General features: G+C 46.2%; 1 protein-coding gene and 1 non-coding gene across 2 annotated transcripts in view; one reads left to right on the top strand and one right to left on the bottom strand.

The window, feature by feature from the left end:
- Positions 1–457: 457 nt before the first annotated feature.
- Positions 458–15,476, top strand: part of CLPTM1 (CLPTM1 regulator of GABA type A receptor forward trafficking) — a 28,286-nt gene continuing 13,267 nt past the window's right edge. The window contains exons 1-2 of the mRNA XM_035119074.2: positions 458–555; positions 6,852–6,970. Coding sequence (XP_034974965.2) covers positions 496–555; positions 6,852–6,970 — 179 coding nt within the window. The 5' untranslated portion in view covers positions 458–495. The remainder of the gene's footprint in view (positions 556–6,851; positions 6,971–15,476) is intronic.
- On the bottom strand, positions 8,230–8,301 carry TRNAA-UGC (transfer RNA alanine (anticodon UGC)). The gene has a single exon. It is a non-coding gene; the product is annotated as a tRNA-Ala (tRNA).

Genomic DNA, 15,476 nt, shown 5'->3' with positions numbered 1-15,476 from the left:
GGCTGCGATAGAGTCCTATTCAATTCAGAGCAGACCAACTAAAATTAATGACCATGGCTACCTTGGGTATACAGTACTCTGAATAGGATACAACCCCGACCCCCCAAAAAACTGAAAAACACAACATATTTATAGTCATTCAATCATTCGGAAAATCTTATCTATGGGGGGAAAGCGAAGAGTTAAGCAACACCTTAAATGCGAATTTATTATTTCGCAAACTATGGCACGTTATTAGTATATAGCTTCCCCTCACATGTAAGTCCGCAACATGTGGTAAAGATGGATGCGGGTGCAAAAAACCAGGACCCGCCTCCCTTGTAGGTACTCGGCACTCCCATGCTGCGGAGCCGCTCGCGAATATACGGTAACCAGAAGGCGCTCCGCCCAGACGGAGAGGGAGGAGGTCACGTGGGCCAGAGAGAGGGCGAGCGGGAGCAAGCGGGACTTAGGGAAAACTCTCGCGAGAGCTGCACCAGGCAACGGCGCAGCAAGATGGCGGCGCCGGAGACGGAGGTGGTGGCGGCGGCGGGCCCCGCGTCCGGCCCTGAACAGGTAGCGGCCGCAGAGCCCCTTTCTCCGTCGCCCCCCTCGCGGGAGCTGCCGCTCGGCGGCTCTCCTTTCCCTGCGAGGGGCAGTTGCCCCGCACGCCGCCCTCCTTTTGCCCCTCCCGCAGACGAGGAGGGGGGGTTAGGTCCTCTCCTGCCCCAGCCCCGCCCCTCTCGCCAGTCACGTGACGCCCTTCTCCCTACCTCAGAAAAAAATTTTTATTGGCCTCCAGGGGCGATTGCCCACCATGTCCCTTCTCCAGGTCAGCTCTTTTTCTTATTCATTTCACTCTTATATATCTGGTGCTTTTTATTTATTATTATCGCCTGCATTTTTCCTCACAAGACGCCAGCGGTGGAGTTTTTTTGGGGGGTGGGGGTGGGGAGGAGGGGTCCACACACGCCCAGCCCCCGTTTTATTCTCAGCCGGGCTCAGATAGGCTTATGGCACGAGTGAACAAGGGTCGCGCAACCCCGTGATTATAGCACGCCCTCCGTCTGCAGAGAGTCCCCAAGTTCAATCTCTGGCACCTCCAGGTAGGTCTGGGAAATGCACCTGCTCCGAGAGGTGCTGCCAGCCGGTGTAGGCGGTACTGAGCTGCATGGGCCAATGGTCCGACCAGATGCAAGTCAGCTTCTGAAACGGCCCCTCTCAACCTTCAGGGTCGCCAGATGTTCTTGAACTACATACAACTCCCCATCAGCCCTGACCGGCCACGTCTCCTAGGAACCATGGGATTTGTAGTCCGACAATGTCAGGCACCCAAGGTGGAGAAAGGCTGTTCTGAAGTGGTAAAAATCACTCCTGGTGCGTTTGGTAACCCGAATCAAGTCAGGTTCATTTATAACCCACTTTTCCTTTAAGGAGACCATAGTGGCATGTGTGGTTCTTGCTCGCACACATGCAGTTTTATCTTTGCAACAGCTGTGTGAGGTAGGTTAGGTTAAGCAGTAGTGACTGGCCCTGAATTCCTGAAGGAGTCTCATGGCCTAGTGTGGACTGGAGCTTAAATATAGAAAGCATAAGAAGATAGCGAGAAGACATTCCAACTCAGACACTTAGTCTATTAGCTCAGTATTCTTTATACTGACAGGCTGTAGAGTCTCAGACAGGACTCTTTCCTATAGGTTAGAGTGAAACTGGACCTTCTGCATATAAAGCCCCAGAATATGAGCCTGGGTTTCATCAGTCTGTATAGGTGCACAAGTGGCAGTTTTTACCCTGCATCTTGCCACACTTCTATGTCTGAAAGGTGTATAAATCCTTAATTCTTGGGGACCTGGTTCACCTGTAGTTTCATTGTTTGTATATACAAGGAAGGAAGATTTTGCCACTTGTCAGGCACAATTTGTAGTAAAACAGGTTGCCCAAATTGCCTCATGGAAACCATGCAGTGAACTTCATGATGATTAAATGAGTCACCCATTTGTCTCTCTTCAATGTCCCACACTAGCCATTGCTTTCTTCTTGGATGCGTCACACGGTGTTGCTTCAGCCTCAACACCCCACTTCTCTTGGGTCCACCTTTTCCTCCACCCTTTTGATCTGGCATCCATCTTGTTCTCTGAGTTAGAAATTCTCGCCTGACTGTCCCTGGTTAGATAGATCAGATTTCTCAGGTGTATGCCAAGGAATCACTTTCATCTCAACGTCCCCCTCTGGGTATTTATCTTTCTGCTACTAATTGGTCTCATTTGCAAATTGCTCCTGCCTTTATCCTCCATAAAGAACCAACAAGTTCTGACCAAGATAGCTCACTTGGCCCTTGCCCCCATCTTTTATGGCAGTCTACATTTCTCACTGTGATCTCCTTTCCTTGGCTGATTTCCTCTCTTGTCTCCAACTGACTTTCATGTTTCTTCCCATTTCAGACCATGGTTCCTCTTCTCCAATCTCCTTGGCAGTACTGTCAAAAGCATTTTGTCCCTGAAATTTACAGGTGTCACTCTTTTTTCTCCATCTAGGCTAAGAGTTCACCTGACATTCCTTTCAACATCACTCATTTCTGAGCTTCCTACTTCAGGAATTGTTTCCCTTTTTTGAGGAATTCATCTTTCGGTTCCCTACTAAGGAACTGGTTTCCCCCCCTCTTCTGTCCTCCTTCCAAGTTAAATTTCCTCTTCGAGTAGCTGCCCATTCTGCCTTCTCTCCCCCCCCCCCCACACATCTGATTCTCATACCTTTCTGTAGGGGAAACAGATGCATGAGCATGCAGTTACCTTTTTCATCTGTTAGATGCTTCCCCTTAACTGCATCTAATCTGCTTTTGCAGGTATTGTCCTCTTTTATCTGTAAGGAGGCTCTTGTCCCACAAACAAGCACCTGGCTTTCATGGGGAAACTTGACATCATGATCTCTCCTCTTCCCAATTGTCTGTTGATTCTATGAATATATACAGAGTCTGCCCAAAATTTGTCTCATTCTAGACAGCAGTGCTCCGTCATCTACTGCCTATTCTGGATGAAACAGCTTATTTTTTCCCTGTGTGTAGTCTCATCTCACCCAAAGTCAGTAATTCCTGCATGATTACTGTGACACATTTGTGTGCTGTGAGATGTAATAAATAAATAGAATAATTATAATTTGCCGTCAGCTCAAAGCACTCAGCCCATAGTGCCTGCTGGGTACCTGCATGATTTTTTGCTCTACCCTTACATCCACTCCTCCTTCCTGGGGAAGGACAGTTGTGGCCCATCTCAGCATTGGATGTGATTGGATAATTCAGTTGCTCCTGATGCAGAGATGAAGGGAGTCTGTCCGTTGCATCTCTTATGTGAGTTATTGCTCTGAGCTTACATTGAGAAGAAGCACTTGTAGAACAGTGACTGTCTCAAACACAGGTGAGCTTTTCCAAGTGTGGGAAATTCTTAACACTTTCATTTTCTGAAAGCAAACCACTTCAGGTGTGTCTCCAATTATAATTTAGGGAAGTAAGTTCTAGTGTTGTTGGCTACAGGTGTTTGGGGTGAGAGGATGGGGGGGCGGGAATTCCCATTCCACACCTTGTTTTTCCACCGTTTGCTGGGAAACAGCCCACACAGGGCCCACAATCCTTTTGTTTGGCTGCCATCCATGTGTTAAAAGCAGTGTTACCTTTTAGTGTCCTCCTCCCTCCCCCTCATCTTGGGATTCCCCAGGTACATTTACCACTTGGATCATTCTTGCTACTTCCCCTTTATCCCCACCCTCTTTTACCATCTAAATTTTTACATAATACCCTTGTAATGAAATCTGTCATGCATAATCTGTCATTTTAAATAAATGATCTAAAAATAAAATTGAATCCAGAATCAAAGCCTTAATTCTCTCAACAATATTGAATGTGGATGAAGAGGCTCATATTTTGGCCCTCCACCATTATTTTCCTGAAAGGAGATTGAATCATAGAATTGTAGAGTTGGAAGGGAACCCAAGGATCATCTAGTCCAGGGTGGGGGGCTGGACTAAATTTTGAAAAAAAATATGAAGGAATTCCTATGCCCCACAAATAACCCAGAGATGCATTTTAAATAAAAGGACACATTCTACTCATGTAAAAACACCAGGCAGGCCTCACAAATAATCCAGAGATGCATTTTAAATAAAAGGACACATTCTACTCATGTAAAAACATGCTGATTCCCGGACCGTCTGCAGCCTGGATTTAGAAGGCGATTGGGCCGCATCTGGCCCCCAGGCCTTACTTTGGGGACCCCTGATCTAGTCCAACTCCCTGCAATACAGGAATTGTTTTTAAAACAAATCTTATTTATTATTTTTTCACAAAGAAAAAGTATATGCAAATTTTAACATAAACCATGTTACTTTATCAGTTGACTTTCCATCGTCCCCTTCCATGGTCTCCATATTTACCCTTAAAAATGCTGCATATTTCGCCTATACTATTCAATATATTTAACCTATTTATCTTATCATTCACACTGTTGCTCATATTTCAAATCCTGCTCGTGTTTTCATCTTGCTATAATAGTTCTTTAAATACTCAATAACAATACATGAATCTTTTGCCCAACATGGATTGGGGTGCTTACGAGTGAAGAACTAAGATGATAATTTCATTTGTTTTTAAATTCAAATGGAGTACCAAAAAGAATTTGCTGACTTAAATATTCACTTAATGTTATGGGCTTACTTTACTGACCCTGCGTGCCTGTTGGGAGAGACTGGGAACATGAATTGAGTTTCTCATCTGAAAAATTGGATTAATAGTGATGAGGTGCTTTTCTTCTGGGCAAATTTGAATAACATAAATCATGTATGCCTTTCCGTCAGATCAGATCATAATAAGAATTAGTGATTATGTGTTTTCCCCTAAGTACTCAAGGAACTTTGCATATGTTTCAGTAATTCTTAGAACAACCCTGTAAGATAAGCTAGTGAAAACTGGTTGGGGCTAGTATATAGATTGACAAGTTGCTTTTAACACAAGCCTTAATTAAAAGGTCCTACATAAATTTAGCAGTGATATGCTGGTCAAGAACCGTAACAATAAATAACTAACTTTAGCAGTGATGAAGTAAGAGGGCAAATTCTTTTTTGTATCAGCAGGTAATAGGATCTGGACCATAGGAAAGTAACTGCATAATTTTTTATAGTGGAGGTTAATAAACAATGGGATCTGTATTAAGACTGGTACTATTTAACATTTATAAATGATCCCATAGTCGAGTATGCAAATTATTCATTGCTTTTTATGTGGTGCTTGCCTGCATTTAGTTGAACCCCAGGCTTCTAAATGCAATGAAATAAATAACAATTGATGAATAATCAGAATAGGAAAAACCCAAGCAGCCTGCAGAGAGTCCCCAAAGCGTCTGTGCAAACTAGGTAAATGGGAATGAAATGACAAATGAGATTTTCTCGTGAGTGTAAAGTAAGGCACCCACAGGTAGAAAATCTTAACCACATAGAAACATGGGGGGTGTAAAGTGTCTGTGACTATCTATTAATATATATTGGGGGAGGGGGTCATTGTCGATAACTTACTGAAAATGTCAACAGGGTGAGGTTGTGGTAAAATAGCAAACTCAAGAATTGATGGGGAACAAAATGGCCACTGCTTTGATGCCCTTCTATAAAAAGATGCTGGGATATTGCATACAGGTCTCTCTCACACACACACCCCACACAAAAAATTCTCAAAAGACATATTGGAGAAATGGAAGAAGTGCAGGTAAGGAGAGCCAAAATGATCACGGGGTTGACAGGCCTTTGTTGTTGCAGAAAAGACAATTTTATTTGTGGCTTCCTTGTTCAGAAAAACAACAGGGCAATGAGAGAGGTTTATGAATGGTGTGCAGAATGGGGAAGGGGGAGGACAGATAAATTTTCATTCCCATCCCGTAATATTAGAACTAAAGGGTAGATTAAATAGATGGTAGTCAATTCAGCCAGTGTGGTGTAGTGGCTAAGAGCGGTAGACTCCTAATCTGGGGAACCGGGTTCGCGTCTTCACTCCTCCTCCACATGCAGCTGCTGGGTGACCTTGGGCTAGTCGCACTTCTCTGAAGTCTCTCAGCCCCACCTACCTCACAGGGTGTCTGTTGTGGGGGAGGAAGGGAAAGGAGAATGTTAGCCGCTTTGAGACTCCTTCGGGTAGTGATAAAGCGGGATATCAAATCCAAACTCTTCTTATTCTTCTTCAGGACAGATGGGGGGGAAAAGGGCAGAATTAACTTCTAACAGGCGAAGGCTGAAGACTTTTTAAAATTCAAGCAGACATTTCAACCAAAGTTTGATTTTATAGTTTAACTTTCTACTTTTTGTACTGTATCCTTGCAAACCTCGTAGTGATAACTATAGTTAAGCAGTATATAAATTGTTTAAATACAAAGAAAATAAAAATAATACTGTAATTCATGGCCTGCTTGTGGCTTCCTGGAAGCATCTGCCTGACTGCTGCTGGAAACGTTGATGGGCTCGATGGCCTTGATGCAGCTGGGCTCTCCTTACCCTGTTGCTGTTATTCCTATATTTCAGATGGCAGACCAAGGCTGAAGGATGGCGCCTTGCAAACGTACGGCTGAGTTGAGATTTGAAATGGGGGTTATTTAAACCAGATTTCAAGCTCTCATCCACTGTGCTATCCCAGCTCATTGTTGTACAACACTTTGCATCTAATTATAAATCTTGTTTTCTGGGAATCTGAACTCATTCCTGTCCCCGGGGGGGGGGGGGGGGGGTTCCATGCTGCCGCAAAAGTGTCTCTTTTAAAAAAGTCACAAAGTTTGAACCTCTTGGCTTCTTATGAGAAATGACTTTTGCTGATTCCCATCTTCCCGTTTTTCTCCCCACCTTTATAGCAAGTGACCAGCAATGGAACTGCAGGGGGAGGTGAAGCGGTTGCCGAGACTCAGCAGCAGAACCAGCCCCAACAGCAAGCTCCAAATGCTTGGCAGGTCATCAAAGGAGTGTTGTTCAGGTGAGATCTCGACTGCTCTAGAACTGCCGCGTTGTCATCCAGTGTGTGTATATATCACCCTAGAGGGTAGGGTGTGTATGTTTATTTGGTGTTTGTCCTTAAATTACTTGTGCTTGGATTTACATGTCCTGGGTCAAGTTCCTGTACTTCTATGAAAGCAGCCAATACCCACTGTTTTCATGCATCTGCAGGGCAAAACCCACTATAACTGGTGCGTCTATACCGCTTCAGTATATTCCAAGCACTTTTTGATATTTTAATTTTTTAAATATTTGTATCCTGATTTTCCAACAGCGGTGTTGTGCTCAAAGCGGCTCACAGTAACAACAAAAGCATTAAAAGTTAGCAACATTTCAATTGATCATAATCCTGTCAAAACACAAGAGCATACAAAGCAAATGCAAACACATTCAGCAGACAATACAAACTCTTAATGAACTCAAATGATCAGAAATGGCTTCTGAGAACCAGCCCTGTGCCAGCAGACATACTCTTTATTTGCAAACATGATCTCAGCCATTCTTGCGATACCCCAGACACACTGCGAGTTGGCGAGGGGATAGTGGCTTGACTGTGGCCATCCAGTTAAGTTTATAAAAGAGGTGGCATTTGAACTAGGGACTTTTATTAACTCCTATCTTGGCCTCCTAGGCACACTGTCTCAACTGCATAGCACTAAATGACCAACCTAAAGCCTGTTTCTTCAAGGTGAGCTGAAGTGCCTCTGCCTCTCACCTTCAGCTCAGATCCTCTGAATGCCCAAGGAGCATCCACTGGTGCACGGTAAACCAGCATGCTTCCACCTCCCTGCATCACCTTGGAGCTAGAAAAGGGAAGTGGAGCCGTGTGGATTTTGCTCTGTGCCAGCGGGGCTTCTGAGCTCAGAGAGCACCCATCATTGCGTGCAGAGACAGAGCAACCAATGTGCCTAAGGAGTGCAGGCAGGCAGAGCAATCTGATGCGCCTCCGCTCCCCCTCCTGGCTTTTCAGGTGCAAGCTAAAGTGTGAGATGCAGAGGTGCATCACCTTCACTCTGGTTTTATAGGCTCAGGGCTTATTTTCTACTCTCCGCCCTGACTCTCGGCCTGGAGCTGAAAAGAAGGAACAGATTTTTCTCTGATCCTGTTCTACATTCCAGACATAGGAACCTAGGGAGCTGCCTTATACTGAGTCAGACCCATGGTCCATTTAGCTCAGTATTGTCTGCACTGGCAGGCAGATCCCCAAGCTTTCAGACAGGGTTCTCTCCCAGCCATACCTGAAGATGCTGGGGATTGAACCCAGAACCTTCTGCATGCAAAGCAGATGCTCTACCACCGAACTACACTTTCCCCCTTAATAAAAAGGACACCTTGTCCTTTGGAAGGTGTGTGTTTGGTGGGGGGAGGTGTCCTTTTTGGTTAGTCAGAATTTGCCAACCCATGGTCCGGATGGTTCCTCTTAAAACTGCAGCTGGAGGCTTGCATGATTGAATTCTCCATCAGATATTGCCTACAGATAAATCTAACAGCAATAAAACTAACATGCTGGGACGGCAGCTGGGCTAGACCAGACCTCTGTCTTCTTCTTCACTGCTCTTCTGCATGCAGAAAGTTCTTTATATGGAGGACAATAAGCAGCTTCCCTCCACCTGCAGTTTGAAGTAGCACATTGAGGAAACAGGCTTTGCGTGCTGTTTCGTGAGACCTAAGAGCCATGGCTTTATGTTCAACAGGGCTGTGGTGTTCCTCCAAGTGATTAGTATGTAGGCAGTTGCCTGTATGCAGAATCAGACCATTGGTCCATCCAGCTCAGTATTTGTCTCCTCACAACTAGGAGAAAAAATAAAAGCTCCCATGTGAGAGCAGGGAGGATCGTCTACTTTTTGTGTGAGACAAGGGTTAATAGTTTGAGACAAGGGTTGAGAGAGTAGGATTATGTTTTCTCTTTCTCTGTTTTTGTTTTTATTTAGATTAGTTTCTTTTATATTACTGTGAAAAAAGCTTTAATAAAATCTTATTTTTTAAAAAAAGAATTTGTCTACACCAGCCTTCTTCAACTTAGCCGTGTGAGAGAGCCAGTGTGGTGTAGTAGTTAAGAGCAGTAGACTCGTAATCTCGTGAACCGGGTTCGCATCCCCACTCCTCCACTTGCAGTTGCTGGGTGACCTTGTGCTGGTCACACTTCTCTGAAGTCTCTCAGCCTCACTCACCTCACAGAGTGTTGTTGTGGGGGAGGAAGGGAAAGGAGATTGTTAGCCGCTTTGAGACTCCTTAGAGTAGTGATAAAGCGGGATATCAAATCCAAACTTCTTCTTCTTCTTCTTCCCTCCAAATGTTTGGGGCTAGAACTCCAATGCTGGCTGTAGCCCAAAAATACATCAGGGTTTGTACATCTACGAATTGGAGAGCCATAAGTGGTGCAGCAGTTAAGAGTGTTGAACTAGGACTCAGGAGTCCAGGGTTTGAATCCCCACTTAGCCATGAAGCTCACTGGATGACTTTGGACCAGTCACTGCCTCTCAGCCTAGCCTACCTCACAGGATTGTTGTGGGGAATTAAATGAGGAGAGGGAGAACCATATACACCAACCCTGAGCTCCTTGGAGAAAAGGCTAGATACAAATAATAAAATATCTGGAGGGTGCCAAGGTGAGGAAAGCAAGTGAAGCCTGTCAGGGGCTGTCTGGGATTTCAGCCAGCATCTTACAGCCGTGTTTGGAAATGCCAGGGCTTGAACCTTGAACCTTCTGCATGCGAAGCAGCTGAGTTAAGAGTCCTTCCCCTTTCCAGAAGGAAGGGAGTGCGTGGGGCCAGCCTATAGGCCTGTGCCAAAGTGTGTTTAGTAAAGTATTAAGCTGATTAGTACCCTAATTAACGAGCAGCCTTCCCCTTTAAGTGAGCAGAGATCTTCATCAAGTACCTCTTTGAGTTTTGGCAGCATCTTTCCAGGGCAGAGGTCCCCATAAGGCTTTTAACACCAATCATCAGAGCCAGCTCTTTTGTCACTTGGGATCTCGATAGTTTGGTTTATGGACAGCAGGTGATGAGAATGCAGAGAGAAATGTCTGTTCTTTGACGTCTGCGTTTTGTGTGAGTCAGTGCAACCAGACCCTGATGCAAAGTGAGGCGCTGGGCTTCGGGAAGGAAGTGCCTGGCGGTGGCACTTCGCTGGGCTTCGGGAAGAAAGTGCCTGGAAGCCCTCCTACCTCCTTCCCAAAGCTGGGAAAGCACCGACTCTAGGGAGGACTCTAGGACCCTGTCAGGGCCATTATGCCTCCTTCCCAAAACCCAGTGAAGCATCAGATGTTGCTGAGGGCCTCCCCAAAAAGGCTTCAAGGGCCACAAGTGGCCCTTGCGCTGCGTGTTGAACCACCCTGGTCCAGAAGTTGCTGGACCAAAGCTCCAGTCATCAAGCAGGTGCCTTCCCTGTGCTCTTCTCAGCGCCTGCTAAAAACATTCTTGTTTAGACTTGCCTACCCAAACGCTAAAGAAAGTCAAGGTACATTTATTTATTTATTTATTATTCATAGAATTTTGTAAAATAAGCAATAATCCAGCAACATTCCAGATTTAATGTTCAGTCAAACAACTTGGGACTTCTCCCTCCCTCCAGGGATTCCTAAAAAATTCAGTTTGTGCTGCATAGCCTGATCACTCCATGCCTTCACTTCTTCCCAAAAGAAAACTAGCCGCCATCCTGAAAAGTTGAGGTGATTTCAGTCTGTTTTAGCATTTTAAAGTATGGTTGTGAACAGTCAAGGTGTATAATTTTTTATGAAATAAATAACCATTGGCTTTGGCTGGGCTGCCTGGGGCTGTTGGGAGTTGGATAACACCATCTGGAGGACCACAACCTCCCCATCCCTAGCATAGGAGAAGTTGCGACATGCACTGTACTCCTGAGCTTATTTATTCAGAGTGGCTTCCCATCAATATCAGTGGGCCTTACTGCTATAAGTAAGCATGCAGCCTTCGACTTGCAGGGAGAGGTCTTCCTAGCCTTCCAAAGGTGTCTTTCTGGGCTTTATCAAAGGCTTCATCCTCTTCATGCTGCTCAAGCTGGAGAGCACAGAAGCGTGGTTGTATTTGCTCCACTGTTCTGCTTTAGCCAATGCGTGTGGATCGATGGCACTCCTTAATACATGTGTGATGGCCTCTTGGGGTGATTGTGGTTTGTGGGAATGGGGCCTACTGATCTTTTTCAGGGTTGTGGTTCTCTTGCTGGTGGTGGTGGTGGTTGGTTCCCCATCTGGCCTCTCCTTTATGGTACTCTGGGAGTGCACAGAGCTTGAAGCATGAGAAAAAGTTACAGCTAGTATAAGAATCAGAGCAAATTGAGAGCAGCCGCTTTAGCCAGGCAGAGGGCCTTCTCGGTAGTGGCGCCCTCCCTGTGGAACGCCCTCCCTTCAGATGTCAAGAAGGTAAAGAATTGCACAACTTTTAGAAGACATCTGAAGGCAGCCCTGTATAAAGAGGTTTATAATATTGGATGTTTTATGTTTTCAGATATTCTGTAAGCCGCCCAAGGGTAGTGCAAGAAATCCCCTGGGCGCCAGGCGCATTTTGCGCCTAGCATGGGTCCAATTGTAAACATGCGGAGATCTCTGGGCACCAGAATGGCGACTGACATCTCCATCGTGCTGACAATATACACAATTCATTTTCAGCTTTGTAATCCAAGGGGGCGGGGAAAATGGCACCTAAACATTCCATTGTGGCGGCTGTAACCTAGGTTTGAGGTGCCATTTGGCGAGTAGCTTAGGTATCCGAGTTTCTAACACTGTTCACAGGACAAGTAATGGTTCCAGAGGGCTCTGAGATAAGTTGGTCAGGTAGGGCGGAGTTGACTAAATTGAGTAACGCTCTTTCAGATACTGCTCCTTTTGTAGCACTCGCCATCTAGCCACTTGCCCAACAAAATGGGCCCAGGAATAGCATTAGCAGGCGCCAACCTTTTCTAACGCATTCAAATGTCCCCTGAAGAGCAAGGTGACCAGGTGGGAAAGAGAAACCAGAGAGTGTTTGTGCCATTTCCAAAGCAATTATTGCTTGGGATGCTATATTGGCTCTTTGAGCTGTGTCAGCAAAACGTTTTGGCATCTGTGCAGTGCCAGCTGAGCGATGAACTTCCGTATGATTAGAACGGTTAAAACATTTCAATTTATTAATGCAAATCAGATTGGAACAGGCTCGGCGCTGGCATGTTCTCCCTCTTCCAGAAATGGGCAAATGCTGCAGTAATGCACTTCCAAAATTGTGTGTATACTTGGCAAGGCCCCCCACCCCACCCTGGCTGCTGAAATTGATCCAGAACATTGCTTTGAAGTTGAACGAAATAATCCACCCTTCATTGGGCTCAGCATTTTCCAGATGGTTGTGGCCCATTTTAAGTGGGGAGCCTTAGAGGAAGTCGCAGAATAGAATAAATGATTCCATTCTTTTAGGTCAGTAATTCAGAACTGTTCACAACCAAGGAAAACAGGCTTTCCACAGGCATTGCTGCCCCTCCTGCCACACATGCCTTAGTGAGTCACCTGTGGCATAAAAGGAAGTAAAAATGGATCAGATTTTTGTAAAGCTTCCCTGCCAAATTACCCGGTTCTTTTCCAGTAAGGGCAAATCTGAAGCAGAAACAGCTTAGCTAATTAACCTCCTGGCTTAAAACCAATTGATTGGCCGGCTAGATTTGTGTGTGTTATGCACTGTGAAAGCTCCTGAAGGATATTTGACAGGGGCGGTGGGGAAGATCTTGAAGGAAGGTGACATTGCCTCTTGGGTGCATGAATTTTGAATTAAGAGATACCGGTCATTGTCTGTAGAAGAGCAAGGAATTTGCATTTCCCCCCATCAGATTTGGGAAGCTGGCAACACTATCTGGCCCTCCTAGGTTTGTGAGTTACACAGATGATTCATGAGGCAGCGGAAGCCAGCAGTGCTGTGGTTCTGTCTTCCCAGTTGGCTGATTATCTTCAGCTATAATTTTAAACACACTTGCCTGCGAATGCCGGAAGAGACGTGCATAGCTTCTTTGCAGAACCAGACGTGCTTATATATGCAAGGCAGGGCTCCAGGGCAGGGGTCTGGGTCTTTGAGGTCCATACATTCTGAAGCAAGCATACCTGAGAAGTAGAATAAGCCTGTTCTGCAAGATGATGGACTTGCCTCGTTAACCATGTTGTGTGTGTGGTTTCAATTGACTATCCATAAATTCAGTAGAGCTTCTGCCAGTCTCTAGTATACTCCACCATATGGGTAGCATATTCTCAATATACAGAAGCGCAGAGTGCCTTTTTCAGAATGACGCCACATGGCCATGTTTTGTGCATCATCATGGGATGGGGGGGGGGAGAGGGATTGCTACAATTGCATGCACGTACAACAAGTTCAAGTAAATCAGGGATGGTGAACATGCAGCCCACAAGGCAGATTTGACCCCCCTGACTCCCCAAATCATACCCACCTGCCCCACACCTGATGTCATATGTGACATGGGGTGGGTGGAAGGAAGAGACTCCGCTGCACAAAACAGGATTGAACTCCCTGAGCATCATCTAATGCATGGGGAGTTCACTCCTGCTTGGTCACCTTGCCAGCCAATGTTGCTAGGTGGGTGGAACTGCCCACCTCTCAATTATATGACATCACGAGGCCAAACAGTTAGAAGGTAGACGATCCCACCCACCTGTGATAGTAGGCCTGCTGGGTGGGGAGATGAAGATCTGGTCCACTGGGCCAAAGAGGTTTCCCACCCCTTATATAAATGTAAACCTGATAGTTCTTCTGACGGGCGGGCAGTATAGACATAAAAAAGAAAGAAAAAAGGGAGTAAATCCTTCGCCAAAGAAAAGCGAGGTTTCAAAGGGGGCCAAAATGTATTTAAATTCCCACTCAGCTGGGAAGCTCTCCGGGTGACCTTCAGCAAGTGTTGAAACAGGTATTACAAAGTTGATTTCGAGGCAACTTAAAAGTACAGTAACAGCAAGTTCTCAATGCGGAGCTTTTGTATCCTTTGGGTTGGGGTGGTGGCAGTGCATGCTCTGTGTGTGCATGTATTATTCACACATAGCCCCGGACTCTTATCTTTGCATGCAAAATGTTAGCAATAACAGCAAAGAAGGTGCACATCAAGAGGGGTGATGCCACCCTAGCTTGCCACATTCAGTTCTGCTCATGGTATCTCTCCGCCTGCCTCCCCAAAGGATATTGCAGAAGCAGAGTTAGCTCAGATGGTAGCATTGGAGCGAGGAGTCTAATAGAAAGGGACAATGGGGGATGGGGTTTAAATAAGAACGGGCAAGGGCAGGGGGGAGGGAAGCCTGAGACTCTCCTTTTTACCAATTTGACACAATGTAAACACAGTGAACAGAGAGCCAGCTCCATATTCTCTTATCTCCAGCTCTTTTTTGTAGGAACCAGAGGGAAACTGGTCTAAATGGCTGACTACTGTACCAGGGGTGCATTTGGGGCGGGGTGGGGTCCTCTCTCCTGCAGCCACTCTCCTTGAGTCCTGGAGAGCTGCTGCAAGTCATTGTTGCTAGAAGGACCAGTGCTTGATGTTTTCTTCCTGTGTTCAAGCCAAGAGAAAGGACTGTAGTGGTACCATGGTGGAGGGCTTCAGGGGGCAGGAAAATAATGCCAATCCATTAGAGGTGTGTGCTTCTTTTTTTCCTGGATTGGTTGAATGCAGTGGCATGGTGGGAGGAACCAGCTGGGAAAGCCCCGAGGGACTGGTGGTGGGACGGCAATGGGTGGTCAGAGGGAGAAGACTGGGAAGAGGAGGTGTCAGAAGCTGAAGAGATAACAGGGCTTCGTGATCGGGGGGGGGGGGTCCTGTGGCAGAGGGAAGTCCAGAAGCAGAAGAGGAGGCAGGCCGAGAGGTGGAGAGGAGGCAGCCTGGTGAAAAGTCACAAGTTTCTCTCCATCCAGAACCAGAAGAGGCCTGAAGAGGGCAGAGCATAGCTTCATGCAGGTGTAGTCTCAGATTGCTTGGAGAAGACCCTGGATAGGAGGGAACTTAGGCAGCTCTGGGGAGGCGGGGACCTTCAGTCAACTCCTTCATGGGGGCAAGACTTGCCAGTGATAGGTTGCTGCGCTCATTAGGCCCGACCCTCCTATGCAGATCCTGTTTTGCTAATAAAGAGTCAACTCCAACTTGCTCTGTGTGATTTTCTGTTGGCTCGCTCCTGTCGTCTGGCAAGGGCGAGGGAGAGCAATATAGTTAGGCTGCCCCACTGCTGCTTGTTCTGCCTTTAAAGTGCTGGGATAAAGTCTCATGGACACCAGCAAGTGGGTGCCAAAGGAGTGGCCAAGGAGGTTGGTGTTGCTGGCAGCCTTCCGGCAACTTTGCAAGATTGGTATGGATGCTACAGTTCTCACAGTTTCTCTAGTTTATGGCCCCCAGGGCATCCCATTGTGCCACCAGCAGAACCTCTGACCCAGAGTCCCACATTATTTGCCATGCCCACCAGGGACTTGGGGAGAAAAGGGAGACAATGCATGCAACAGACTCTTGCTGTCCCTTCTCCC

This window comes from Zootoca vivipara, chromosome 6 (assembly GCF_963506605.1).
Source record: "Zootoca vivipara chromosome 6, rZooViv1.1, whole genome shotgun sequence".
Lineage (NCBI taxonomy): Eukaryota > Metazoa > Chordata > Lepidosauria > Squamata > Lacertidae > Zootoca > Zootoca vivipara.
Note: the sequence above shows the minus strand (reverse complement) of the source record. Positions and strands in the feature narration are given on the sequence as shown.